At 36.4% G+C, this 27,688-nt stretch overlaps 3 protein-coding genes across 4 annotated transcripts; 2 read left to right on the forward strand and 1 right to left on the reverse strand.

Moving 5' to 3' along the window:
- The first annotated feature begins 226 nt into the window (after window positions 1–226).
- Window positions 227–6,391, forward strand: LOC100747509. Its single transcript, XM_033320510.1, has 10 exons — window positions 227–407; window positions 579–633; window positions 833–924; window positions 1,411–1,525; window positions 1,607–1,704; window positions 4,618–4,782; window positions 4,954–5,008; window positions 5,201–5,292; window positions 5,977–6,091; window positions 6,166–6,391. The coding sequence occupies exons 1-10, from the start codon at window positions 303–305 to the stop codon at window positions 6,258–6,260; spliced, it is 987 nt and encodes a 328-aa protein (XP_033176401.1). The 5' UTR covers window positions 227–302; the 3' UTR covers window positions 6,261–6,391.
- Window positions 6,392–18,035: 11,644 nt separating this feature from the next.
- On the reverse strand, window positions 18,036–20,396 carry LOC100740846 (mitochondrial ribonuclease P catalytic subunit). Its single transcript, XM_012383962.3, has 4 exons — window positions 19,038–20,396; window positions 18,716–18,956; window positions 18,457–18,584; window positions 18,036–18,375 (listed from the first exon to the last, which is right to left on the reverse strand). The coding sequence occupies exons 1-4, from the start codon at window positions 19,859–19,861 to the stop codon at window positions 18,054–18,056; spliced, it is 1,515 nt and encodes a 504-aa protein (XP_012239385.1). The 5' UTR covers window positions 19,862–20,396; the 3' UTR covers window positions 18,036–18,053.
- A 1,330-nt stretch (window positions 20,397–21,726) lies between these two features.
- LOC100747269 (leucine-rich repeat-containing protein 58) lies at window positions 21,727–26,962 on the forward strand. Of its 2 annotated transcripts, none has more exons than XM_003484397.4 (5): window positions 21,727–21,967; window positions 23,859–24,372; window positions 24,804–25,020; window positions 25,268–25,457; window positions 26,351–26,962. In XM_003484397.4, exons 2-5 carry the CDS (start codon window positions 23,900–23,902, stop codon window positions 26,512–26,514), a joined length of 1,044 nt encoding a protein of 347 aa, XP_003484445.1. In that variant the 5' UTR covers window positions 21,727–21,967; window positions 23,859–23,899; the 3' UTR covers window positions 26,515–26,962. The 2 variants fall into 2 exon arrangements, with proteins under 2 accessions (XP_003484445.1, XP_012245288.1); XM_012389865.3 differs by lacking the exon at window positions 21,727–21,967 and adding an exon at window positions 22,736–22,955.
- The last annotated feature ends 726 nt before the right edge of the window (window positions 26,963–27,688 follow it).

Genomic DNA, 27,688 nt, shown 5'->3' on the forward strand with positions numbered 1-27,688 from the left:
TTCGAACGTTCCCAAAGAATTAAAGATGGATGAAAATATGTGATCGATGAAGATATGTATCTTAACGAACTGCAAATATATATAAAAATGATTACAATGCATATCTATCGTAATCGCAAATAATTCACCTCATAACCACGTAAATGTTTACTATGTTTCCGGGAAATTAAATTACGTAAAGCCATTATCAGCGACGATCAATCTTCTACTTCTTATTCACCTATGAGGTATAAATAGCAAGGCGAAACGCTGACTAACCAGTCGAATAAGTTCCTTTCGCACATCAAAAGTATTATTTAAGTATGTGCTCTTCTTCCGCAAACGCTTTGCATATCAATATCACGAAAAACGCAAGCATGAAGACTATCGTCGCTCTTTTCTGCGTACTTTACTTCGTATGTTGCGGGGTATGTCTTTAACCGGTTTAAAGTTTCCGTGACTCAAGCTCGATTACGCTAAACGTAGAGAAGAGAAAACGCAGACGACTCTGTAAAACTGAATTTCGATAATATCACGGAATCTATCGTTTCTCTAAGCTACGTTCGAAAAGTTAATATTTTTCATTTTCGTAATTTTAGGTTACTGCCAATGAGATGTCCGAGTCGTGCTTGAAACAAATGGATCTTAGCATCGGTAAGTAGAAACTCGTTAAAAAGTGATATAGATACATTTTAACATATTTTACGGTGCCATACGACTTTATTAATAATAAATTGGAACCAGTGAAACGAGTACTGTTTACGTTTCAACGTAAATATTTTCCATCGAAGAAAAGAATTAAATAGACGGCTCGAAACGAAAATAAATAATAAAGAAAATACTTCTTCGATAGCTGATCTCCCAAGTTTAGTTCACGACAACAGCCCTGAGATAGCGAGAAAACGTGCATGCCTCGAAGCCTGTATGATGCAGAAGATGGGTCTGGTACGTAAAGTCTCATTCTACTTAGCATAGTGAAGCATGAAGAATTTATCGAACAAGTACAACTTAGGTTCCTGCCAATGAAGAGTATAATAAACAAAAAAAAGGAAACTCAAATAACATACAAAATTAATATACCACTAGTACAACAGTACATGTTACTACATCCGATTCATTACGGTAGTGTAATAATTAATTTATGTACAGTGAATAATCGTATTTTAGAAACTAAATATAGAATATCAATAAAGGTAAGAAGATATTTGCTTCACAAGAGAGTACGAATTTTGCAAAACTGTGATGCAGAAAATTTTCGATCAATGAAAAGATTCTATATTTTATAAAATCGTAGAAATACCGAAAATTAATTTTTAATTCTGCTTCTCCTCGAATTCTTTACTTTAAGTTACCTTTTTCATTCGTCGAAAGTGACATTTTTCGATATGTATGCTTACTAGCATTGTCTATAATATATTGCACCTGTTTTAGATGGATGGCAACGTTATTAACACACAGAAGATCGACGAACTGCTCGACAGTATATTCCCTGACGGCGAGAACAAGGAGATCGTTCACAATAATGTACACCAATGTGCCAAGGATGGTACGTTAATCGGACAAATGATAACGTGACTTTTCACACCAGTGCCAGTTGTTTCACACGTTTCCATTCTTTCTTATTTAGCTGCGGACGACGACCAGTGTCTGGTTGCTCAAAACTTCGCCCAATGTGGCCTGGAACACTTGAAACTCACTGCTCGTCAACTGCTATCAACAATCGCATAAATCGTCAAGATATTTTTTTAAATACAACAAACGTTGAAGACTCCTCGATACATATGATTAACCGGATCAATTGTAAAACTTGTCAATAAAACGAAAAGCATATACTCTTCGCTTTTGTTAAGATGACATTTCTTTCTGTGTAGAAAGTTAAACAAAAAGGTCGATAACTAGCCACTAAGTTAGTAAGTTAACGATTTAATCGAAATTCTCATGTTCGAACGGGAAAACCTTTTATCGCGGGATCTTTCTGCAAGAAAAACTACGAGATAAGGTCATTCTCCGCGCAGTATTTATAATTAACGTAACCAAGCGTAAAAAAGAGAATAAATAACGACACAAATAATCTACTTTGTGGGACTCGTGTACATTCATCGCTGACACGTTATTTCCTTATTTTTCAAGCAATTAAAACGCAAACAAGACCAAGGTTAAAATTACACCGTGGAAATTGCCAGAAAGTTATTCAATCCGATTAATCTTGTACATCTGCGAGCTTTCCGCTTAAAAATTTCATACATCGCAACTGTGAGCTGGCTACCTCGAACACCAGAAATTGTAATGTCGTGTTTTGTCTCACGTTTAGTCCACTCGATAAGCGAGTACGTGATCACTCGTGACCAGGTGCACGAACGTCTTTTTTTTCTTCTTTAACCTTGTTTTTTTTTTTTTTTTGCTCTGTTATTGGTTATTACTAGATCTTCGAGGTTGCATACAGGGAACAAAATAATTTTCCGTAATTATTCGTTCGTACTCGTGTTGGTCTAAAACAGATACCTGGAAGAAGCGTTTCTATGAAATTGCAAGGATACCTCCTCCTCTATCACCAGAGGTTGGTTTACCGACACTTTCGTTGCCTATACTTGCTTTCTCGCAAGTATTTCCATGCACCAGTCAGCTCTGACAAATACAACTGCCGATGTGACTTGTGTATAAACCGAATTTACACCGTTTCACATTGCACGATCACTGCAAATGATTCCTCCACGGTGAAAGTGTAGAATGAAAACCAGAGTATTTACAGTATTTGCAGTTCACTGTATCAATATTCCGTATGAACACTTCGAGCGTATTTTTGAACGGGGAATATGACCGTATAAACTGATTGTTAAAAGGTCCATTTGTTGGAACAATATATTACAAATTGCCATTTTTTTATTTAATATTTCTTGTAAATATTTATCGATTTTCACGTAAACTTGTTTATGCCAATTGCACACCTCGAAATTCGGATAAATCAAAATTTCGATTTATTTTCAAAAGTAAGGAATATAATTATTGTTGAAATTACAGTCTACGTTAGAACAACCGGCGGAGACGTTGCAAGTCGAACGTTCGAGCTATGATAAAATTAATCCTACGTAAACATGAATTAAAAATCAATTAAAAGCGATTAATAAGAATTATTAATAGGAAATACTTTTTATACTGTGTCACTTTTTTATGTCGAGATAAAATCTTTCATAATCATAAGAATATAATGAACGGAGGATAATGTACCATGTTCTTACTTATCTCTAAACATAGTTGTAAACGCGACAACAAATTAGCTTATGTTTATCTTATCGTTTCCAATGTAAATGCTTCATAATTCTATCAATTCTTTCCAAAGTTACCTTATTTCTACAATATAAAGAATTGAGATATTTCTCTATCTCTTTCCCTCACTCTTCATAGTATAAACAGTGTTTAAATAAAACATTCAAATGAATATTCGGAATTTTTCTGATTAAAACGCAATCCAATTAGGCCAGCGACCACCTAAGCTGACCACCTTGCTCTTAACAGATTCCTAGAATAACAATTTCTATTAAACTACGAGTCATCTGTAGCACGCTCTAGTAATATATTTACTAAATATATTTTAATTCAAATAATCACTCCAAATTTTAACTTGCAAAGTTTCACTTATCCGTAGGGCAGTATCCTGTGCAAACAAACATCAATGATAATTGTATTCCTTAATTTGGGAAACGTCAATTCCAATTTGTTCGTATTGATTTCCACACTCATCTTGTACAATACGCGTACAAAGTTTGCACGAACTGGTTGTCCAAAGACGCATTCAACATGAGTTTATCAGCAAAGAAACACGCGGATTCTCCAACTTGCAAGTTACAACCCTACGACTAATGACTACGCACCGCACGACCGAGACAGCGATGCCACAATAGAAGAAAGGATGCAACTAAAACCAACAAGTGACAGACGTCGTTAGATTCGGCTCTTGGATGGACTTGGATTCAACCAACCGCCTATCGTAACTTCTCTGCTGGGGTGGTCACAAGATAACGACGCCCTAATCCCACACCGACATGGGAGAAACACGACGAAAACGAACCCGCTATACCGATCGCTGGGATGCGCTGTAGCCACGACGGCAGAGGTACAGCAGACGGAAGACGTCTACAAGCTACAACGTCGACCAACGTAGGGAAGTTACGGACTGTTTCGTCGATGATTCAACGCAACGTAACGACGTACATTCGACGACTAACCTCACGTGCATTAGACACGCTCGTGGCTAAATTGCCTCGAGCATAGTAGAGATGCAAAAAAATGTGCTGGCTGAAAAAATTAACCAACGAAACCATCTTAACGATGCACAATGTATAAACGAATACAGACACCCACCGTCCAATGGAAGCATCAGAGGAAGGAGATAGACGCCACAAGATTTCAGGATATCGTTAACCACTGACAGGAAGGCGATGCAGGGACACTCCCTACTCCCCAGTCAGAAGCCAGAGATCTACGCCGTGACACGCCGATAAAACACTTTTTCTTTCCTTTTCCCATCCTTCGCCGATTCTCAAAATACAACCCTACATTACGTAAGAATCACTGTCAACAACAATTCTCTATGTTTTTATGCACTTACTATACGGTATAAATAGCAGATCGAAACGCTGACCAGCCAGTCGAAGAAGTTCGTGTCTAGCGGTAGTTCGTGTTCACTTTGCATCTATCGTAACTGTTCTTTCTCTACGGTCACTTTCAGCGTCGATATCTTGGAAAAACGCAAGCATGAAGACTATCGTCGCTGTTTTCTGCGTACTTTACTTCGTATGTTGCGGGGTATGTCTTTGACCGGTTTAAAGTTTCCGTGGCTGGGGCTCGATTACGCTAAACATAGAGAAGAAAGAACGTAGACGATACTGTGAAACTGAATTTCGACAATATCACGGAATCCATCGTTTCTCTAAGCTACGTTCGAAAAGTTAATATTTTTCATTTTCGTAATTTTAGGTTACTGCCAATGAGATGTCCGAGACGTGCTTGAAACAAATGGGTCTTACTGTCTGTAAGTAAAAACTCGTTGCAACGTTATAAACATATTTTAATATGCTTTATGGTGCTATACGATTTTATTAATAAATAGAAACCAACGAACTGAGCACATTTTGCGCTTGAAAGTAAATACTTTTTATAGGAAAAGAATTAAACGAACCGTTCGAAATAAAAATGAATAATAATGAAAATATTGTTTCGATAGTCGACCTAGGAAACTTAATTCGCGACACCAGCCCAGAGGGAATAAGAACACGAGGATGCTTCGAAGGTTGTCTGATGCAAAAGATAGGTCTAGTACGTACAGTCTCTGATTCTACTTAATAAAGTCCAGCATGGAGAATTTATCGGGCAAACACAGAACGTTGCTGGAAACGAAGATTGGCATAAAGAGCTATTTCGTATAGATTCGATAAAACAATACAGCAAAGTGCGACGATGAATGATACAGAACAGTTTCTTCTTTGCTTCTGTGCCATCCCACTAGTCTTCTTTCCAGCAACGCATAGTACTTGGATTCTTAGCAACGAAAAGTATAATAAAAGATTCGAACTATGAATAACATACAAAATTAATATGCAGTATCCGATATAGTATGACGTGACAATTAATTTATGCGCAGTGAATAACTATATCTTAACCAGTTATAGCGCGGAATTTAGTTTTAAAAATCTCTCGTAGGATCGGGCCGTGGAGTGGGTAAATTAATTAATTGATAATAATTAAAAACTGAATATGAAATATGAAGGTGAACAGGATACTTGCGACACAACCTTATGAATTTTTAAAAACCTCGATCCAGAAAATTATCGGTCGCTGAAAATTCTATGTTAAAATTATAAAAATACTCTAAATTAATTTTGAATTTTACCTGGCCGCAAATTCTTTACTTAAAATTAATTTCTTCGTCTGTCGTAAACGACGCTTTTCGATATACATATTTGCTTACTAACCGTTTCTAAAATGTTCCACTTATTTTAGATGGATGGCAACGTTATTAATCTACGTAAGATCGACGAGCAAATCGACAGGGCATATCCTGACAGTGAGAAGAAGGACATCATTCGTGATACCGTACACCAATGTGCCTATAGTGGTACGTCGATCGAGCAAATGATAAGACGATTTTTCGTACACTTGTTTCACGCGTTTCCATTCTTTCTTGTTTAGCTGCAAACGACGACCAATGCGTGGTTGCCCAAAACTTTGGCAGATGTGGCCTGGATCAACTGAGATTCGCTGAACTCGCTCATCGATTCACATAATCAACAATGGCATAAATGGTCGAGGCTTCCTCTTAAACACAACAAATTCCGGCAATGTAATTCATCTAATTTATAGCGTAATTCGCTGAATTAATTGTAAATATTATCAATAAAACGAAAAGCATTTAAACGACCACCTCTTTATTCTTGTTCAGACGAATTTTATTTTTATTTGCAAATTGAACAAATGGCAATGACTGGTAACTAACTAATAAATTAATAATTTCATCGAAATTCTCGCGTTGGAACGAAACAATCATTACAGCGGGATCATTTTTTACTAAAAACGTAGGAGATGCAGTCATTCTCCGCGTAATTAGTACGATAATGCGTAAAAAGAAGAATAAATAATAACAAAAATAACCTACGTCGTGGTTACGTAGATCTAGACGTAGATCTAACCTAGATCTAGATACACAATATTGAGACATCATTTTTCTATTTTTTCAAGCAATTAAGAGGCAAGCAACACCACCGCCGAGATTAAACCGTGAAAATCACCGGAAAATTATTCAGTCTAATTAATCTCCTAGTCTTGCAAGTTTTCCGCTTTAAAGTATCGTTCGAAACTCGAAGATGTGATTCAGATAGCTCGAACGCCAGAAGTTATTAATTAATCGCTCGATCGTTTCACGTTTAATCGATTCAATTATTCCCACTATTTACGATCTATTTTACGCACAGACAAGCGATACGTGTCAGTCGTGGTTAGAAGTACGGACGCCCTCTTTTTCTCTTCAATCTGGTTTTTGCTCTAATGCTGTTTACTGTCAGAGATCTTGAAGGTCGCATACACGGAATAAAATGATTTATCGTAATTATTCGTCCTTACCGGCGTTGGTCTAAAATATATATGAATTATTTATGAAATATTTATGAATTACGACGTAGTGAATTCCTGGGCTCACCTTTTCTCGTCCTTTTTTGAGAATAAAACGATAATTCGTCTTAACTTTTAAATAATGCAACGTGTAAAATTCTTAGGAAAAATTTTATTGACAACTAGCATTGTTCCTTTCACGAATATCACGTTTTGCGCGTAATTGCGACGCTTAATTAAACTATTAATAAAAAATCTATCCGTCTATCTCATGTCGTTTAAAAAATATTTGAAAACAAAGCGATAAAACTTCTTTTATCCTGTATTTCACGAAATTCGACGAAGTTTAGATCTAATAAAAATCAGTGTTGTTCGAGCTGAATTAGGAATTGTCCTTATCACGAGGTTTAATCACGAGATTCATGAGCACAGCAGTTTCAATTGGAAGTTGGCTGGTCAAAGAAGGTCCTGCGAGATGCGAAACTCAAAGCTGGCTGCAAATGTTTGCGCGCGTTGCCCGTAGCCAGCCGGAATACGCGATTCGCCATAAATGAAATTACAAAGTCAAATGCAGATTGGGGTAGGCGCGCGTCGGATAAAGCCACTTAATGCAAACGACCGTCGTCAAAACGACTAAACCTTTTGTTTAACACGCGCCGAATTAACTACGACCAGCGATGACACTCGATCATTCGAATCGTCTACCCCTTTAGCCCACCAGACATTCCTCGCTATAATTTACAACGGAAACACACGTCGAATAATATGCCCAATTATCACAGAACGATTCCGTTGCTTGATCGTACTCGAAATAACAACCTGAACAATTTGTGAGAAAAAAGAAATAGGACTTTAAGAGATAACGTCTTGATTCTCAACGTTTTCGTTATAATAGGATTATATAGTTAAATTTGTGAGAAAAACTGAGAAGGATCATGTTTTTCGCTGGTTTGTATTCCAATAATATAGAATTCTGATCGATTTAACGTTTCCTTGATGATTTCAGTTAGATCGCTCTTCGTATGGAAATAGCAAGTGTCTGAACACCCACGAACGAGAGTGTATATTCTATAAAATAATTATCTCATATCCAAGCCGATCATCGTTCGAAGTTCTAACTAAACTAAAGCTTCAAATTTCAAGTTTCTATTAAAATGGAGAAACTGTAACGAAAAAGCAGACTGAACTGTCTATACGAGATACTTGTACGATAGAAGGAGGTTTCTTCCATTTCGATCAATCTTGCTTAAGACGCGATCCCTTTCTTCGAAATAAGCTGAAAATCAGTTTAGATCCCGTTGAGACACAGTGTTTAGCCCTTAGCCCGCGTCGCACGAAGTGACGGATAACTTTGTTACTATAATTCAATCGACTTGTCTGGCTCTATAAAGGCTTCCAACCATAGAACACACGTACGTGTATACATTGGCTCGTACAAGATATCGTGGTACAAATGCGTATCGTGAAATATAGACGCGTACACACTAGACCGAACGTACACACAAGCTCGAGAACGAGAATGTAGTGGAGAAGAATACAGATGGAAACGATAGCTTGCTTTATAATCGAGTTTACATTCGACGACGACGTCGCGAACGTCGCATACTTATGTCGCGACGCACACGATTGTACAATGATTCCGTGGTGTACGTCGTTGTTCGCCATTGTGCTTTTGTTCCACTCGATCATGATGGTTTACGTTGCGCTTCAACGTGGTCGTTTGTTGGAGAACGAGGCAGTTTAATTGGTCATGAGCACTCGGTCGGGACAGCGTACTAATTATTTAACTAACATTCTAAAAATAACTATTTTCACAAACTGTTTCCTTCGACCAGGCATCTTCTCGTCTAAATTCAACGTTGCTTCTTGTTTGCACGATTGAGCCGAGTACTTACATCTTTGCAGACGGTATAGCTATACAAACATCGAGATACGATTAAACATTACTTTTGCATAATATTATGATTACCTCACCTATAACGTACGCATCGCGATATCACGATAAGCTAAATAATTCTTGAATGTTTTAACTGCCAGAGAAACACGTGGATGATCCACAAGGACCTTCGAATTGCTTCGAACGTCAATGATACGAACCTTGATGGCTCCTCGCAATCCTCAAATTATCGCGATCATCGATCATAGGAATTACGAATACGATGTTTCTAATTGAAAAATAACGATCGTTCGTGATAATCTTACGTGCCAGTAATATTTACTCGATGATGTTTCGTCGCTTGCAAATAATTTTGGATACCACTGAAACAATCTCGACCATTTTCTGCTAACAACTATCAATGATCCGTAACTTTTAATAATTTTCCAACGATATCAAAACCTATTGAAACATAGAATTCCATATGAATGGAACTTCGCTGTATTTCAATCTACATTTCCTCAACTTCGAGTGTATCTTGCTCGCCTTTTTATATTATTGCGCTAAATGTTTTAAAAACTTTCTCTCCAAAGAGCTAAGCGGTTAAACGAGTCTCGAGACTTAACAAAAGAAAAAAAAAGACAAAGAAAAAGGAATGTGGAAAACAAAATCGCCAAAAATTCGACCTCCAAATTCCTTTCTCGCCACCGTTATCTTACATCTTTCTCTTCGATTCCACAAATCTCAGCCATCGTGAATCAACGCAAAAAGTTACGAATCCAAGCCAAACCCCCAACCAGAACCATATTAAGATAAACTGGCGTAATGTAACGATGATCTAACAACAGGATGGAACTGCAACGAGGAGGAACGTTATCGTTCGCGATATTATCTCTGGCCGACGCGGCGACTCTCGTCGTTATTGCACGAATTGCTCCGATACCACGCGGCCAATCGAACGTTTCCGGAAATGCGGTTAATATAACTGCACGGCGCATGTCCCCGGTCGAAATAGCGCCAGATGATAACCGCGTCCGACCCGGACCCCTGGAATTCCGCTATCCTACGATGAAATTAGCATCGCTGGAATTCCTAGCCGCGGAAGTTATGGGATCGAAGAACCGGGCAAGGGCTCTTTCCATTAAGGCGCCGGCTGCGAATTATTCTCGAATTATCTGACCAAACTACGCCGTTTTATCTCTATTATCGAGACACCGAAGCCTTCGATCGTTCGAAAATTGCAAAATATTCGACACCCTATACCGTGGATGAATTATGTATAGGCTATGTGTAGGCTAGGTCGATTGATTTTTCATTTCATCGTGAATTTATTTTTGAAATTTTAGTCCCGTTTTTCTTCCAAATCGATCGTTCAGTGACATTACACGTTACTCACGTGTGGACGTTTATGCAAATTGAAATGTATAAATATAGCTAGAGACACGAGATACGTTTCAGAAACGAAATATCGTAAAGAGTATGTTAATTTAGATTTCTTCTATATTTTATGTATATGTCGGTGCTTCTCGGTCTCCCATAAGCGCATAAACGTCCATAATCCATTTGTACAATAGCTACAAAACGTAGTTCTTTTCTATGTTCCGATGAATCAATTTCAGAGAAATGTGAAACATAACGAAACGAAATGACGAACGGTATCAGCATTTTACCTTGTGAGTATTTTTAGAAGTAACCGCGGTGGATATGATAAGGGTGATCGAAGGTCGGATAGGTGATGCAGTCGTATTCTATTTAGCAGGATAATTTCGTTCTTGATTGCTTGCGACGATAAAACGATACGCTCGAGTCCTGAAATCAAAGCAAATATCACTGACTCGTTCTTTCGAAATCCACGATCAAGATATTAAGTCGTAACATACGTACTACAAGTGGCCGATCAAAGTATTAAGATCGAAGCTTAAAAAACTTCGAATCCGCTAGAGCTTATTGGATAATTACTGTGAAACCTACTGCCAATTAGTCGCAAGATAATATCTGCCACGCGTGTACGCTCGATTTTTCCAAACTATCCGGTCAAAACACGAGAAAACGAAGGAACGTACGAGTACGAAACGATCGACATAAACTAAACTGTCCAATAGATTTCTGGCTGTAATCGCGAAGGCTCCGTAGCCACCCATAGCGAAATCCCATATTTCGCCCCCACGAAAGAGAGTCCTTTCTATAGCTGTAGGCGCGCTCCAAGAGCCTGATGCGCTAACACGCGCACTACTCGAGCCTCGTACGTTCTATACAACGGGTGCATACCCGGTAAAATGCGCTCACGAACGCACGGTTACCGTGATATATAGAACAGCGTGTAACATGGAGGTATTTCGCCAGGGCACACACCAGACCACCCTATACATTATGCATATATTACGCTGGTACGTGTGCACACGACGCTTCCGTGCATACGCAGCATGATGTACAGGGTGTACCAGGTGTCGCGCTGCATTATTTACTATGAGAGTGAACTACGACGGAGGCGTTGGCGCGTGGTAATGAACTGAAAATAAGAACGCGTCCGAACCGATCCCGGTTACGTATGTAATGGTTCAAGGTTTCGTTCGTTTTGCTCTCATAAAGCGTTCAACCCTTTCGTACCTACGGGCGAGATCTTGCAATTTAAATGGCGTTTGTGCGTCGCTATCTCGCGCGTCGTTTCGTTAAAACCACGTCGATCGATCTCCTACGTTTCATCGGAATGCGAGGCCAAACCGATCGTCGATTCCACTTTTGCTAAATTTGTTAATTTCAGATGAACAGTGCACAGATAGCGACGATCCTGTACGTTTTGTTCGTCGATGTTGCGAATAAACAAATGGTTCGAAAAGCGAGAATCTAGTTAATCGTACGTTTACGGACACATACAAGTTTGAGAAAAAGACGATCCCGAGAATTCTGAATTCTCCCTAAGACGTTAAATCGCAATTACAAATTCCTCTCAAATTCCAAGCATTCTTTATCCTACCTTGAATCCTAAACCTAATTTCCGCAAACGACTCGCCGCTAAAACGTAATTACGAAACACACTACAAAAACTCGAATTTTCTACGCAAGTATCCTGAATTCTATTTTCACAATTAAATATACGCGAACGATATAACTCGAAAAGAATTCGAATAAAACGTGGATGCACCCATACGAAAACTCGTCCTTTTTAGAAGCGCGATTTTAATTTCTTCGGAGTTGGCGAGGGAAAAAAAAGGGTTGTTACGAAGCCGGTGGAAAATAATAGATCGCCATAAACGCTCGCCGGGCTCCACGGCCCGTACATAGTCTGCGACTAAAACGAAAAACAGAGGGACGTCGAAACGACGCTGAAGATGGACCGAGTTCCCCGAGTGAAAACGGCGACTAATAAACCTAACCGCCATAAAGACGGTGTGTATCCAACGTAGTCAGGGCTCATTGTGAAAACTCGGTCGAGTGGCCCCAGTGCCGCGGAATTTCCACCATAATAATTTGGCCGTGCCACGATTACGAGCGATCGTAAAATTTCGAGACGGTGCACCGGCGAAATTTCACCAACGCCACGTCGTCGACGACGCGACGTCGACTTTTTGGACCCGACCCCGGCCTCGTGGACGATTTTCCGGCGTCGAAAGCGAAGGAAAACGAAAACTTGCAGCCAACTCTGACGTTACGAGTATAAAGATAAGAGAGTTTCGATGGAATTAATTTTCTTGAATGTTTCTGAACGTAAACATCGACCTTTGTTTCTGTCTACATGATGTTTTGAACAGATAGTCCAAGTGGATTACAGAGCATAAAAAATGAATGACTAACTTGTGAGATATAATTAACTTGCAGCAAGCTGCGCTGTTAAAAATATTAATTTTCGCGAACGCTGAAAATCTGTATATTAATCCGAGATTCTTAACAAACGTTCTTACAAACTTTTCAAAAACACCCAAACTACTCCTGTTGGCAACGTGTCGCATTCTATATCGCTCCGTTTTTTCCCGGCATTTTTACAATTCGCGAATAGTTACACAACCGAGTAACAGGAATTTGCACTCGTAAATTTTGTCTCAACGGAAGTGATTAGATATGCAGAACCTCTTAACTCACTTTTCACGAAGGAAAGTGGTACATTCTAGTTTATATAATATTCCAGACAGGTATTAAACCCAAAATACAATTTATCGGAGAATTTAAATTTCTTTCTAACTTGATCCTGCATCGCGTAAATTTCTCGCACGCTTCTTTAAAAAAAAAAAAAAAAAAAACCAGTGAATCGTAAGAAAAAAGATTGCATGGATACGACAGAAGGAGAAGACGACAAGACGCATTTCACATTTTTTATAGAGTAATTTTCGAGTTCAATCGATTTCATATTCTCAAAATTGCCCTTTCATCTGGATCTTAAAGCTACACGCGTGCTTTTCCATCGTCGTTGAAATTTTCAAATTAATAATTGTACCTTTACCTTGTAATTATCTATTTTCAAGAAACTTACATCTTTGAACCTAACACGTTGCTCTCATTTTCGATCATTGCATATTAGAATTCTCCTGTTTAATCGTAAAGTGACGTTAATATCAGAAAATAAACAAAAAATGTACTCTACCTCTAATAGCTCTCTCTCGTAATCTTCGTATAATTTCCGATCTGTCGACCATACGGACGAGGAAATACGCACAGTTTCGGCAAGTTACGACGAATCAACCCTGCGCACCAAGGTCTATGCCCTGTCTGTGTCTCTCTGAATCGATTTTAGGCGCGTGGTCCACCATAGGCGTATACACCCCATGCACAAAGCGATGGGAGGCGAGCCACCGTCTGTACTCGGCCGCGAGTCGAGTAAATAAATTTTTCCGAAATGACGCACGATTAACCGCGATTCACCTGTATCTCGATAATGGGCCGACTAATCGAGTGGAAAACTGCGCGAACGCGATCTCATGGGCAACTAAGCGATCACAGGAAGTAGGTGGTAGATCGTAGAAATGGAAAGAGAAGTCGTGAGAGAAGGAACGATGTTCCATGAGTTCGACTTTATAAATCGACCGAGAGAATTGTGTACGAAGAGCGAAAATACGTAACAGAGAGATGAAAAGAATTAGTTGGTACTAATTAGCTCGATGAAATAATTTGTGAATTGTTACCATTATTATTATTATCGTTATTATTTATAATCGATTCTAGAGATTCGTTTTATTAAACCTGACGCTGTATTAGTGGTAGGTAGTGTGAGTGAAAAAAAAAAACGTGAACCTTCCGACAACAATAGTGCAATTGTGCCTGCGAATACGTTATCACTAGCTACACACGTTATACGACTGATAAGAGAGATAGTTGGTAGTAGATGTCAACGAACCAGGTAGGTGGGATAAGATTTATCTTATCCAGATGTGTGCCTACTGGTGTTGATCTCCATTCGACCATTTGTCTCCTCGTTCTGTACATTTTTCAAGTAAATTATTTATATAGATGTCTAATGTGTAGCACTTTACACGTTACCAAGCACCAATGAGTTAATTATACTTTGAAGACAAGATGGTAGAAACTTCAAGTTGCGAACATAACGTAGAACAAGAGTGAAAATATAAACTTACAATTTAAAATTGAAATTTAAATTCTAATTTGAATCTGAAATAAATTACTTGGAATAAAATCTAATATGTCGTTAAATTATGTTTGTTACATCCGTCGAATCGTTATAATATTACTTTCGCTGCTAATGACGCATTTTGATGAAACAATATTGAGAAAAGCAAAAAAGCAATGAACAGTGTGGTGGAATAAATATTCTGTTGGAATAAAATAGTTTCGATGAGAAAAATGTGCAACGAATACAACGGAATGGTCGTATTTTAGTAGCAGCGAATATGATATCTTATCACAAGTCAAAATTCCACTATTTCTTATTACTATTACAGGAATACTTTAACCCTTAGGTACAATATACCTCGCGATATCTACCAATCCGCAATGCGCTCTTCCACTTCTTTCTCTCCCACCAATGTGTATAAATACAACACACACGTTAGCCCATAATCGAGAAACTCGAGAGAATACGAGGAAACAACCCCCTGTATCTCAACGCTCGTACATCGAAGTTATTTCCAATTTTTTCTATTCACCCCGTTTCTCGATGCTATCCATATTAATTTTTATTTCTCGATGTTGTATATAGCCATATATGTTCTTCAGCTTAACAGAGTATGTTATTCCGGTTACAAAGAAATAAAACAGTAGAGAAACGTTCTTTGATCGTAAATTTGGACGTATAACCCGAATATCAATCAGGCAAATATTTAAAAACAACAGGATCTTCACATTTTCGCTGATACGGTTTCAAGATCCGCGTTAACGGAGCAGGGCAAACGCGCGCAGAGGGCGGAACGCGTAATGGCGACGTATCGTGAAACGATGAAACACGATTATAAGAGTAAGTGGTCGTATAAGCAAGGTTTTAGTCGCCGTTTCGAAATATCGGGTCGTTCTTCGTGGAAATGCTCCCATAGTTGCGTTCGAAGAGGCACCCCGCAGCACCCTAGACCATCCAATTCGCTATTAGCACTTTTCGCGATAGTTCTTGAAGCTTTACGTTTATACGTGATATTTTACGACTAAATATTCTAGTCGATTTCCAAGGATGAAAATGTAAAATGTTTCGAAGGTTTAAGTACATGGATATGCTTGTAATAAAAGTGACAGATATTAAAGCACCTTCGTTCATCCATATGAATATCAAAACATTGGTTCACTTTTTTAACACCCTGTATAAACGTCTAAATGTACTAGTAGTATCGGAAGAGTTAACTCGAGACATGTATCGAATTATTGAAATCGAGCTTATAGTGGTGCGCAGCGTGCCTACGTTTTCCTACACAGAACGCGAAAGCCAAGGGACGTTCGATCGTTGAAGTTGAAACGCGCCAAATGCGTGAAACTCGCGTAGGTTCTAATATTTTTGCGCCACCCACGCGCAAAAACGGGTTTCCACGGAGTACGAACACCAGGCCATTCACTTTTACGATGTTAGAACCGGAGATTATCGACATTGTTAATTACATCGATGTCTATTTCGTGATTTTCTATTAAGTAGAAGCGCCATCGAGGTTTCAAGGTCGACCGATTTTTCTCTCCCTTTTTCGTATCTAGGATTCCATTACGTAATCATTGATTACCAAGAATTGAGAATTTAATATCGAGTTAAAAATGTCGTAATTGAAGTAGTAATTCGATATCATGCCATGTTATCAGACACCGTGTATACGTTAGTCTACGCAACGAATAAATGTATATTTCTAAATAAATCCTTAAAGATGAATTGCTCTTAATAGAAAGTATCTCAAACAGCAAATCGTGAACGACACGTGCCTTTAGAAGTCGTTAGTAAATTGTCATTTCAAGTTTAGATCGAGACAAAAAAATGAAAGTAACAAACACGTTCAGGAAACTCGTAACAAACCTGATTCGTTTCCCGCTGGATCGCCTCCTTTTCAAGATGAATGCACCACATTGATTGACTCGTTTAAATAATCCACTCATTTACGTGCTCATTTGTACGCAAATGCGTTTAAACCGTACTATCCAACTTCCTTTTCGAAACGAACGACTACCGCGACATCACAGTCACGTGACTGCTTTTCAATATTTCTCATTGTTATTCAAAATTATCGAGAATATTCTTCTTTTCGATATGGAAACATATTTGTATAATATAAAGAAAAATAACACGCGTAACGTAAAACGAATATAAATATTTTAAGTTCGAAGTATCAATGATATGTATCACCGATGTGTCACGTATGCCATAAAAAGATCACGCTTTAACTGTCAGACGACTGATTCTTCATATTCTATGGCGGCGCAGCGAAACGAGCATCAGGAAAAGATAGGTACTCTCTTGCGATGTCTCTCACGATACGGCCGAGGACACTATTATCGATTATCACTGTCACCGTTTCGCGAAATCTGTCGTAAAAATCACTTCCTTACATTCGTTTCAAATACAATTATCTCATTCAATCATTATTCGATACAAAAGACCATATAGAGAATATTATGTATACATACAAATTAATGATTATAACAAAGAGAATATAAAGTAACCAAACGGACAGCATCGTGATGCATACAGTAATGACAACAAATTAACGAAAGAGTTTTCCGATCGATGCCGTGAAACAAAAATAAATGAGTAACGATAATTATGTTCGCTAGTAGGTTGGTGCAATAACATAACTAGTACGTGTATTTTATAGTGTATAATACGGAACACGCATTTTGCGTGATGGACAACAAGCGTTCTCGTTAACGGACAACTACAAATAAATCACGTTCGCTTCACGCACGTGTCAACAATCACAATTAAATCGCAAATAACCTAAATACTTCGCGTTCTGTTGTCACCAAACAGTAAAATCGAAATGATGGTGCGTAAATTAACGTGCGTTGTCTCTTGTATTAATAAACAAAATCTCTCTTGGTTAATAAACAAATACTTGCCTCAAAACGAGTATGACTGTTTTTCTATATATAAATATCGTATATATGTATATACTTCAAGCACCACAGATCGTTTCTTGAAGATGTGCGTTTTGGATCAAGGGATGTAATAGCGAAAATAAGCGTGTATCACTTTGACGAGAAGACGTCAAAGAATACGTACACACTTATTCAAACGTACAACAACGTATAATAAAAAGTTCACACGAAAACTCGACGAACCGTAACACCTGTTGCATTGAAAAGCACAAACTGGAATGTATGACACGAATTCTATTGAACTACATCTAATGACGCATTATGCGCCATCTGCTAGTACATTTTCGTACAACAGAAACATTTTGTTATCGACATAATCCTGTCAATGAATTAGATAAGAAAAGTAAAAAATTCGCATAATATATATATTTATAAAATAAACTTAAAAGAAAATACGTAATGCATTATACATATATATTATGACAATATATTATACATATATATTATGCAGTATCAAGCATAACACCGTCCTGTTTAATATATTCATATTTTCATATTTATGTAAATGTGTATATATATTTAAAAAGAAGTTATTTTTACGAAATAGATGTAATTTTAAAAATTTCTACAGAAATATATACATATAATTTTATTAATGCATTTTGAAGCACATCCAGTCATTGGTACATGTATGCCTCATTCTAGATATTTTATCATTAGCAACATACGGTATATGCCAACTATTATTTTGCTTTTGAACGATCGCGTCAATAGGAAGCAGTGAATTTAACTGTATGAAACCCTTCTTTACATCAATAAAAAACTGATGCGATAACTGCCATTTTTTAAAGAGAACATTTAACTCAACGTCTTGCAAAGCAAATACATGTTGACGCATCAAGTCCTTAGAAATAATTTTACCATTTTTTCTACTTGCAAATGCCGCATATAATAGAAATACATCATCTTTTGAGCTAAAAAAACGGAACAATATAAATATAATCTATGGTTTAAGGAATAAATAACAATATATTATAGATAGCTATAATGCATACCCATTTTCAACATAGAAACAATCTGCACTTTGCAGATCTATTTTGGCTATAAACTTCTTTACATGTTCTTTTGCAATGATTAATATCTTTTTATTCTGCTTTTCATAAGATTTGAAAATCCGTTTGACCTACAAAATATTAATTACTTATCGATCATGCATATTCAATTGATAAAAAGATAGCAATCGTTAAAATATTATTTATTATTATTTATTAATATTATTTATTATGCTACTGTGATAGTTTTAAAGTTACGTACTTCATCCATTATGTCTTTCCTGAAACCGTGTTTAGTACGATACATAATATTTAATCCGTCTACGATTATGTCATATGGTTTATTTTTATCAATAAAATTTATAAACAATTGCATCTCTTCCGGCTCAGTTACAATTTTATCGAAGATCAAACGTTTCTTTATAGCTTGCAATAAACGCTCGTAGTCCTCGTCAGATAAACTTTGTTGTGAAATGTCTACGTTACACTTCCGACACCTTGATCTATGTAAAAGATAATAAAGGGTAACGGTACGGAAAAATAAAACTAATTACTATTATTATTAATAATTGTATATCTTATACCTTGACATTACAGTTTGACTGACAGACCAACCACATTCGATACATGCATTCATACATTCAAATGCAATGTCTTGACTAGGTTTAATACCATATGCATTCCACATTAAAAATAACTTCTCAATTTTCATATTAAATGTGTCTTTTTCTTTTAAACAATATTTTAAATACGTAGTATATGCATTATCATAAGGCCCATTGCTGTTTTGTAGGCTATGCATGAGATATTCATATGCCAACTCTTCTTGTTTATGATCAAATAAATATGAAATTAAGATAGTATATCCAGTTCGAAGGAAACATTTATCATTTTCTTCGTGTGTTTTTATAACTTTAATAGCTTCCTTCCACATGTCCATTTTACATAAGCATTCAATAAAAGCATTACTGAGCTGTTCATTAAATGAAGTATACGATTTACTAATATTATTGTACAAACCTAAAATATATTCTTTATCTGGTTCTGATATTGGACCATTTTTTATGCTATACAACTGCAAATATTTAGTAATAACAGGGATTTCAGGTTTATAATTATTATCTATTAAAAATTTATAATAAGATATTCCAGCATCCGGATAGTTCATATGTTGAAACATGTCTAGAATAACAAAATCAAGAGTGGATGGATCGCATTGTGATTCTATGATATGTTTTCTTACATTTTCCCATGTTTCTTTTGATATAGTACTAGGTTGTGTTAATGCATTTTCACAATTATTCACCACATATTGCCAATATTTACCAATCTTCTGCTCAATAGTACTTGTACATAGATTTCTAATAATTGTACGTAGCACTGATGTTTGACGAATATATGAAAACATATTTATATTATTTCAATTAATTTCAATTTTGCTAAAATTACAAAATGTTCTGATATATTTTTCAGTTTAATGTATGGAGTCTGTTGTCTTTTTATAACCTCAAAAAGCAATCACGGTTGAACAGAACATAACAGCAAAGGCACCATATATTTTAACATTCTTTAAAAAAATATTGAGGTTAAACTTATTTGGGAATACGTCAATTTTCTTCTCATAGTTTTTAATAAGTAAAGTCCAGTTTTACAACACGGAGATCATTAACCGAAAGTACTCACAGCGTTGAAATTGTAGTCACATGCAATCTATAAGCTGTTAAAAGTTACACTCGAGTAAAGCGAATATTTCGTCTTAATTTTAAATTATTATTTTTATTATGAATGAATGAATATGAATTATATATTTTTCCTGAACTTTGTCTTTTATACATATCGAATTTCTGACTCTCTTTTTATAGTATATGATTTTTACTTTTCACAAATGAAATCCAAAAATGTTAGTTTTAAGGTATGAAGATCATTACTTTAAAAGTTATACGTGTACAAAGTTTATGCATATCTTAAATTTATTTAGACGCTACTAATAAGTTGTAAATTATATATGTAAACTGCATGTTGGCTTTATGTATAAGCCTATAGAATAAATCAAATCAGAAGGTAATGAAATTAGTTTGTAGAACTATTTACATTCATTATATAAAATTAAAATGTCTTCGTATTGCCGCTATTAGTGACTCTATCGAACCAATTCCATCTGGCGACAAAAACGTCACCATAAAAATTCACACAACAGTCGGCAAAGTTATCATCATGATACCGGCGTCTCCTGTGCATTTAGTCTTTTACAGGGTGACAACATGCTTCTATCTTTTGCATAATTTAAGTCTAATCTAATCATAATTTAACTTAAACTTATATTTGTGCATTCTCTACATCAAAATCTCGCTTACTTATAAACTTGATGCTATACGATCTCTTGTATTGTTGAATATATGTACTCGTATACATATATTTATATAGTTTTCAGCAATAAGCCGATAGTAATATTAATCAAAGCTGTTGCCTTCCTATTCTTAATTAAAGGAATCCTGCAATCTTTTGCTTTCGTGTCAATCATGTTTAATACCCAATAACCGTCAGTTCCTCCAGCACAATTGTATTTACGTTTTCCAAATTTTACTTCAACCTTTGAAATAATGTAGAAATAAAAATTACTATAATGTTAGAAACATTGTTTCAAACATTCTAGAATGTGTAATACGATGGCCATATTCTTATCAATATTGTATAATTGAGAATAATTTAATTTAAATGTAATAAGTGTAAAATTAACGATAAAAGATTGATTAATTTACCATTATAAATATTTCAATTTAAATAATTTTTTCAATACCGAATAAATTTTAATAAATAAATTACATCTATCGATCGACTTTCTGACAATAAACATAGATATAAAGAGTTTCTTTGGCAAAAAAATGTTCTTGAAAAGAAGCAATACTACAGTATCAATAATGTTTTGGAAATCTGAATCTCCAATCACGCATTTCAACTCTTAAAAGTATTATCCCTTTCTTCTTGTATGTAATTGAATTCTTACTTTACTTTCTATCGAAATATGTTTTCACAATTAAACAAAATACAGTGGATAATTTGAAATATATTAATTTGTTATAATTTTTTATAATAATAAACGTAAAATCCCTTGTTTTATGAAAAACGAAAATGGTCTAACTTACACCACTATATATTCATAACATTATGATAAACATTGTTTGGTCCTTAATGAGTTAATAGTTAATAAAAAATTCAAATTTTCTTGAAATGTGTCGTTCACTCGTTACCACGACATCTACCATGCGAATCAACACGCGGTCGGTGATGTCAAGTGCTTCTGCAACAACTTATAAAGAGGACTGATAAAACCAGATATAGTTTAGTCTCGTGCCTGGCGCTCACACATCTTAAACCGATCGTAAACCCAGTTTCTCTGTAAACCGCGGCCGAGCGTGGCACGGAACTCGGAACAGTGAACGACCGAGACAATCTTGCAACAACGTAGAAGGGCGAAAACTTTCTGACGTTCAACGAGAAACGAAATTGCACCGAGGTAAGAGAATATTATTGAGGCAGGGTTATTTCGTGTGATCGGAATACTCGAAACATTCACGGCTACGCGAACCAGTTGACTCCGCGGTTAATTAATTTTGATCCTACAACTATGTGATGGCTTCACGAAAATGGCGGAAGTCACGTGAAGTCCTTAGGACCAAGCTACTATGAGATACGAACTCGTTTATACACGAAGATCGTTGACAGGTCTATTTTCTCTTTTAAAAGTATGAAAGAGCTCTCGATTAAAATTATTTGAATTTAAATTATCTGATAAGGAAATTACTATCGTCGTTTCATTGACGTAGGAAAATTTTCGAAGTGGACGTTGAGGCGTTTTAGGTTACAAACAGATGAGCGAAATTTTTAAAATCAAAGACACTGAGCTTTGATTCTCAATTCGTTTCTTACATTGGTACTTTAACGATAGTAGTTCGCAACGTATCGTAGTAACGTAGTAACGATACATTGCCTGGAACATTTATGATAAATTATGATTCTTCGAATAATAATTTTTCGAACGAAAATGCGTTAAGAAAAGTGCGTTATTAAGACAGTTTTACTTAATGTTTTATATTTTCTAACATCTGATGACTAGCCAGAAGTTAACGGAATTATTGTTCGTAATTGTCATCAATGTATTATAGAAGCAAAATATCGCAACGTTTCACGACCTCTCGTCACGGTCTTCGAAATCATGAAGGTTGCAACAGATAAAGACAGATTCACACGGTTCACGATATGACCCCCTTCGGTATGCTTTCTGTTCGTTTTCGATTATGTATTAGTCGTAAAGTAACAGAGTCAGCGTTAATTTCAAACGTGTCAGGACGAATAGTACAACGAAACAAAAAGATTCTGTACAGAGATTTGTCGAAAGAAAAGTAAATAACTTTGAAAGTAAGATGAAAGAGATATTATACGGATTATTCTGCATGCAACAGTTTTCGAGAAAATCGAGTTCGAAAATTTATTGATCGCTCAAGGTAAGCAAGTATTCGCAATATTTTTATTTTACGTAGTATCGTATTTTGTATATTGTATTTTATAAAGTCGCTCTGGAAACTTTGCTCCTGAAAGATTTCTAACACTTTCGTAAAAGAAATAACGAGTCACCGTCTCGAAGAAAACGATATTTATCTCTCAAAGAATCAAGCTAATTGCATTTTGCTACCGATAAATGCATTCGCTTCCCTCGTCACCGTTCTTCAAGTAATGCATCATCGAAATTACGGAACGTTATTGGTCGATCAAGTAGTTAACGAAACATTAACATCGATGTCTCATCTAAAAATATCTGTTTACCATTGGAAACCCGTTAATCACTCGTGGTCAGAGTGAGATATAAATTAGCGGTTTATCATTTAAATGTTTTCTATTGATTCGAAGTACGTAACCAAGGGAATATAAAACACTGTTTATATTTGCGTGCTTAAGTTTTCTCAATTTTTATCGAGAGTAGTTACGCTTAGATTAACACGCGCAGCAAGATAGGCGATTTATTTCGCGTATAAAATGATTTGCATATATAATGTACATATCCGTGTATAGAAGAGTCGTCGTGATTATCATAAACACGTTATATCTTTGTAAGTAAGATAAATTAAAAAACGGCGATTCTTTGATGAAGAAATTCTGCAATTCATCTATTTCTTTGAAAGTTGTTTGAAGATGACGATACAAGAAGTAAAGGAATTAATATTTTTCTCAAAAAGGAAAAAAACAATAGAAGCAAATAGAGCAATGATAAGCAACCTTCGAGATATAAAGAAATTAATCCAGCTACAATTATATTGCAATTATTCCTTTTTTTCTTTTTTTTTTTTTTTTGAGTGAATGAACAATTTTCTCTAAAAAATTGTTTCATTATTTCTCTTCTGTTTCCCAAGGTTTTCTATACAGTTGAACGGAAACCCGTGAAACTTCGTTTATGGAGAACTACACGTCGGACTCGAGCGACTCGGATTCCGGCAGCAAGACACTGGATCTGTCCTATTTGATGCTCGATCCTCAATTACTAGACGATCATTTCATCAATGCCAAGAATCCGGAACATGTGGACACCTTGTTGCTTCATCAGAATCGGCTGACCAGTATTCCACAGACGATAGTCAGATTCACGAACTTGAAATCGTTGGTCGTATCAAATTGTGGCCTTCATCGGTTGCCCGACTTCTTCGAGGATTGTCCTCTGACCTGCTTGGTAGCCAAGCACAATAACTTCACGAATGATTCCTTACCGAAGAATTTCCAAAATCTGTCGAGACTCAGAGAACTGAATCTCAGCGGCAACAGGTTAACAGATTTTCCGGAGCAGGTTTTTGACTTGACGGATCTTAAGTACCTGTATTTGGGTGGCAACCAAATCACTGAGATCAGTAAAGATGTTTGGAAGCTGCAAAGGTATTTTTGGGTTCGTTTATTTCTGATGTTTCAGCCACCATGTACGTCTAATTAAATATCTCGATTTTAAAGCACAGTGGCTCACGAAAGTATTCCAACTTTGGACAGGTTTCAAAAATATGGTAAAAATATAGGAAAATTAGACACGCCCGAATCTTTTCGTGATATTTTCAAAATAACGTCATTTTTTCCTTTATTTGACCTCTAAATTGAATGTATCGATCCAATTTTTGATTACTGTTAGTTGACTTTCCAAAAGAAGGGCTTTTGATTCTCTGAAAAGGATGTTAAACGGTATGGACAATGTTAAGAAATCACGAAATTAGGTATCTTGCAATCTTTTTCTCAGAAATATGAGACACATACTTATCTAGGTTAATAGTCGTGTTAGCATGGGAATTATATAAAGAGATTAATAATTTTGTTTCAAGATTGCAAGTGTTATCGATGGGAGGCAACAGACTGACAGAAGTACCGTCTACCTTAGGCGAACTGATGTCTCTCCAGGCGTTGGTATTGTGCGACAACATGCTGGAAAGCCTACCTAGTTCCATAGCAAAGTTGACGAACTTGAAATCACTGCTGCTTCACAAAAACAGACTGAGGACACTGCCTACCGAGATCATCACGTTAAAATGTCTGACGGAGGTGGTATAAAGTTACTTAAAAAAATTACATAGTATAAATTAGTCTATCTCTTCTACAATTACGTTCTAGTTTTTACTCTTACTATATATATATTCTAAATCTGTCATATATGTACCACGTTTCGAAAAAAAAACTGAATGCAGAAGATGAGTTAAACATCAACAAAGATGCTTCCTAATATCCACCACTTAAACATTGGTTTATAGGAATTTTATTCGCTGAATTATTCGTTTATTCGTTTGTCCAGTTATCTTTGAGAGACAATCCGTTGGTAGTAAGATTCGTGTCGGACATGACACACAATCCTCCGTCTCTGCTGGAGTTGGCTGCCAGAGTTATCATGACTAACAACATCCAATATGACGGGGAGAGTATACCAAGAAACCTGGTGGAGTATCTAAACAGCGGTCATCGTTGCGTCAACTCGAAGTGTAAAGGTCAGTGACTAAGCTTGATTCAAAGTTCAAAGTTCTATCGACTCTACCACCATCGACATCGATTTTCCTTCTATTACAATCCCTTACAGTATCATAGATATACCGTTCTATCGCGCCTTTCCCCACGAGATTGTTTTCACGTTTGCAATTCATGAAACAAGTACATCGGCCTGACGATAAGACATCGTGAACCGTTGCTTGTTAGCGATTTTCATTTGCCCCGTTGTAGTCTGTTAATGCTTTTAACAGTAGTAATCCATACTATTGCGTTCGAAATTGTTTCAATTATACAGATAACGCAGTCGTTGCGTTTTTTATCTTGGTACGTTCGCTGGTGATTAAATTTATTTATGCAGCGTGTCAATATCTTAGTTACTTTTGTCTATATAAAAGATTGTGTTGGGACAAAGGTTGATCGTTCTAAAGCAACGAATATTAGGACTCGTGATCTTTTACCTTCAGGATCACTGTGTTTCATACGACAGATTTTACAAAATAAAAGTTAAAATATCTGCTAAACCAATGATTTTTTTATAGGGTATGTCAAAATGGATCGACCGATCTATTGCGGAATATATGATCCCATTAAAGAAAAATTGATCTTAATATGCTTTTTACGTTTCCACCTACAAAACAATTGCTAACGTCGAACCATGTAACTGTTATTCGAAACGTTCTCCGGTTTAATGAATAGTTTCAGAAATATTCATAGGGATCGGATTAAATAATTTAGGACACCTTATATATTAATGTATAATTAAGAACTCTCATGTACTCTTTTTGCAAAACGCTTGTCAGTTATATCTTTTATGCCAATGAACAAAGATTTTTATAATACAAAGACTCGTTCTTTTTCAAGTGTTTCCATCTGTAAAAATATCATTTCTTTCCAGGTGTGTTCTTCAACAACAGAGTGGAACACGTCAAGTTCGTCGATTTCTGTGGCAAGTATCGTCTACCTCTGCTACAGTACCTTTGTAGCAGGAAGTGCATAGAATCACGGGACGGAGACGAAGTAGTCAGTGGCGCGATGATAAGGAAGGTTCTTCTGGGCTGATTGATATTACTGGAATTTTGTATTAATATTACCGAAGGCTGTTACGTTTTGCGTTCAGAGGGCGTTAACGACTGAACTATCGCGCTATTCATCGGCGAATTCTCTCTCTGTGCTCAAATCAGATCAAACGCGAGTATCAGGTTCAAGAGTCGAAGGCTAAGCATAGAGATACGCGAGGAATTACGTTCGACGATAAATCAAGCGTTTCGATCAGACAAATTTGAAATTGAAGATTACGTTAAAATCGAAAGTTGGAGGGAAGTGGAAGTTCGAGGTCGAATTTTTGTTCGTCGACCGAGCACTCGTATTGACTAAACGACATTGTCGCTAAGAATAAAAAGTCTTTCAAAGATGACGAATTACTTATATGTATGAGTCTGTTTACGCATACAAATTTCTCATATGCGTGAACAAATATTTCGTAAAATAAATATTTCATCGAGATCGATTCGAGCTTAATTCGCTTCATACTTACTCCACCGTCCATCGTGCGGAACCGTCGCGAATGAAACCGCAGTGTCTGTTAACCGTGTTATCGTTTTATTGTTAAATAAACCACAAAATCTACAATAATAATAATCATAGTATCATAGAGTCTCCGTAGGAACGGAGGCGTTCGATCCTCGCTTAAAACACATCCACTGATTTATTTCTACGATTACCGATTATCGACTATTCTCGTGTGTGAACCGTGTAAAACTGAAAACATCCGACAAGTGAACGGTAGCGAAGCGAACGATGTTACTTAATCATCGTGATTCGTCGGTATAGAGTCGTTCAAGATTCATAGAGAACATCGTTATCGTATCTTTTTTTCCATTTTCTTCGTCATCTTTTTTAATAACTCGAAGTTAAGTCGGTGACAATTCTTCGTGAATAATAGCAATATCGTAATAAGAGTTCGCTAGTGTTTTTTTTTTTTTTTCATTTTTCTTTCTGTCAGGATTTTTTTATCATTTTTTCCTTTTGTTCTTTAATATCGCATATAGCGTCGCCGCGTTCTGTTTAATTACCTATACATACATATGCATATTCATATATATGCGCTCTGTTATTTTATACATTACATACATGTATATGTATGTACATGCTTGGGTTTCGTCCCCCCCCCCCTCAAAACCCCCACTCTATTTCTCCATCGAACGAGTATTCTTTTTGCTCACACGCATCAGGC

This window comes from Bombus impatiens, unplaced genomic scaffold (assembly GCF_000188095.3).
Source record: "Bombus impatiens unplaced genomic scaffold, BIMP_2.2 scf_0010, whole genome shotgun sequence".
In the NCBI taxonomy this organism is placed as follows: domain Eukaryota; kingdom Metazoa; phylum Arthropoda; class Insecta; order Hymenoptera; family Apidae; genus Bombus; species Bombus impatiens.

Bases quoted from the DNA above. Each gene is read 5' to 3' on its own strand.
- LOC100740846 (XM_012383962.3), bottom strand. From the start codon at position 19,861: ATGTTTTCATATATTCGTCAAACATCAGTGCTACGTACAATTATTAGA. The intron at 18,957-19,037 runs GTATAAGATATA...TCTTTTACATAG, and splicing joins AGTCAAACTGTAATGTCAAG to ATCAAGGTGTCGGAAGTGTA. The intron at 18,585-18,715 runs GTACGTAACTTT...AATATTTTGTAG, and splicing joins GGAAAGACATAATGGATGAA to GTCAAACGGATTTTCAAATC.
- LOC100747509 (XM_033320510.1), top strand. From the start codon at position 303: ATGTGCTCTTCTTCCGCAAACGCTTTGCATATCAATATCACGAAAAAC. The intron at 925-1,410 runs GTACGTAAAGTC...CACCTGTTTTAG, and splicing joins TGATGCAGAAGATGGGTCTG to ATGGATGGCAACGTTATTAA. The intron at 5,293-5,976 runs GTACGTACAGTC...CACTTATTTTAG, and splicing joins TGATGCAAAAGATAGGTCTA to ATGGATGGCAACGTTATTAA.
- LOC100747269 (XM_003484397.4), top strand. From the start codon at position 23,900: ATGGAGAACTACACGTCGGACTCGAGCGACTCGGATTCCGGCAGCAAG. The intron at 24,373-24,803 runs GTATTTTTGGGT...TTTTGTTTCAAG, and splicing joins GATGTTTGGAAGCTGCAAAG to ATTGCAAGTGTTATCGATGG. The intron at 25,458-26,350 runs GTCAGTGACTAA...ATTTCTTTCCAG, and splicing joins CGTCAACTCGAAGTGTAAAG to GTGTGTTCTTCAACAACAGA.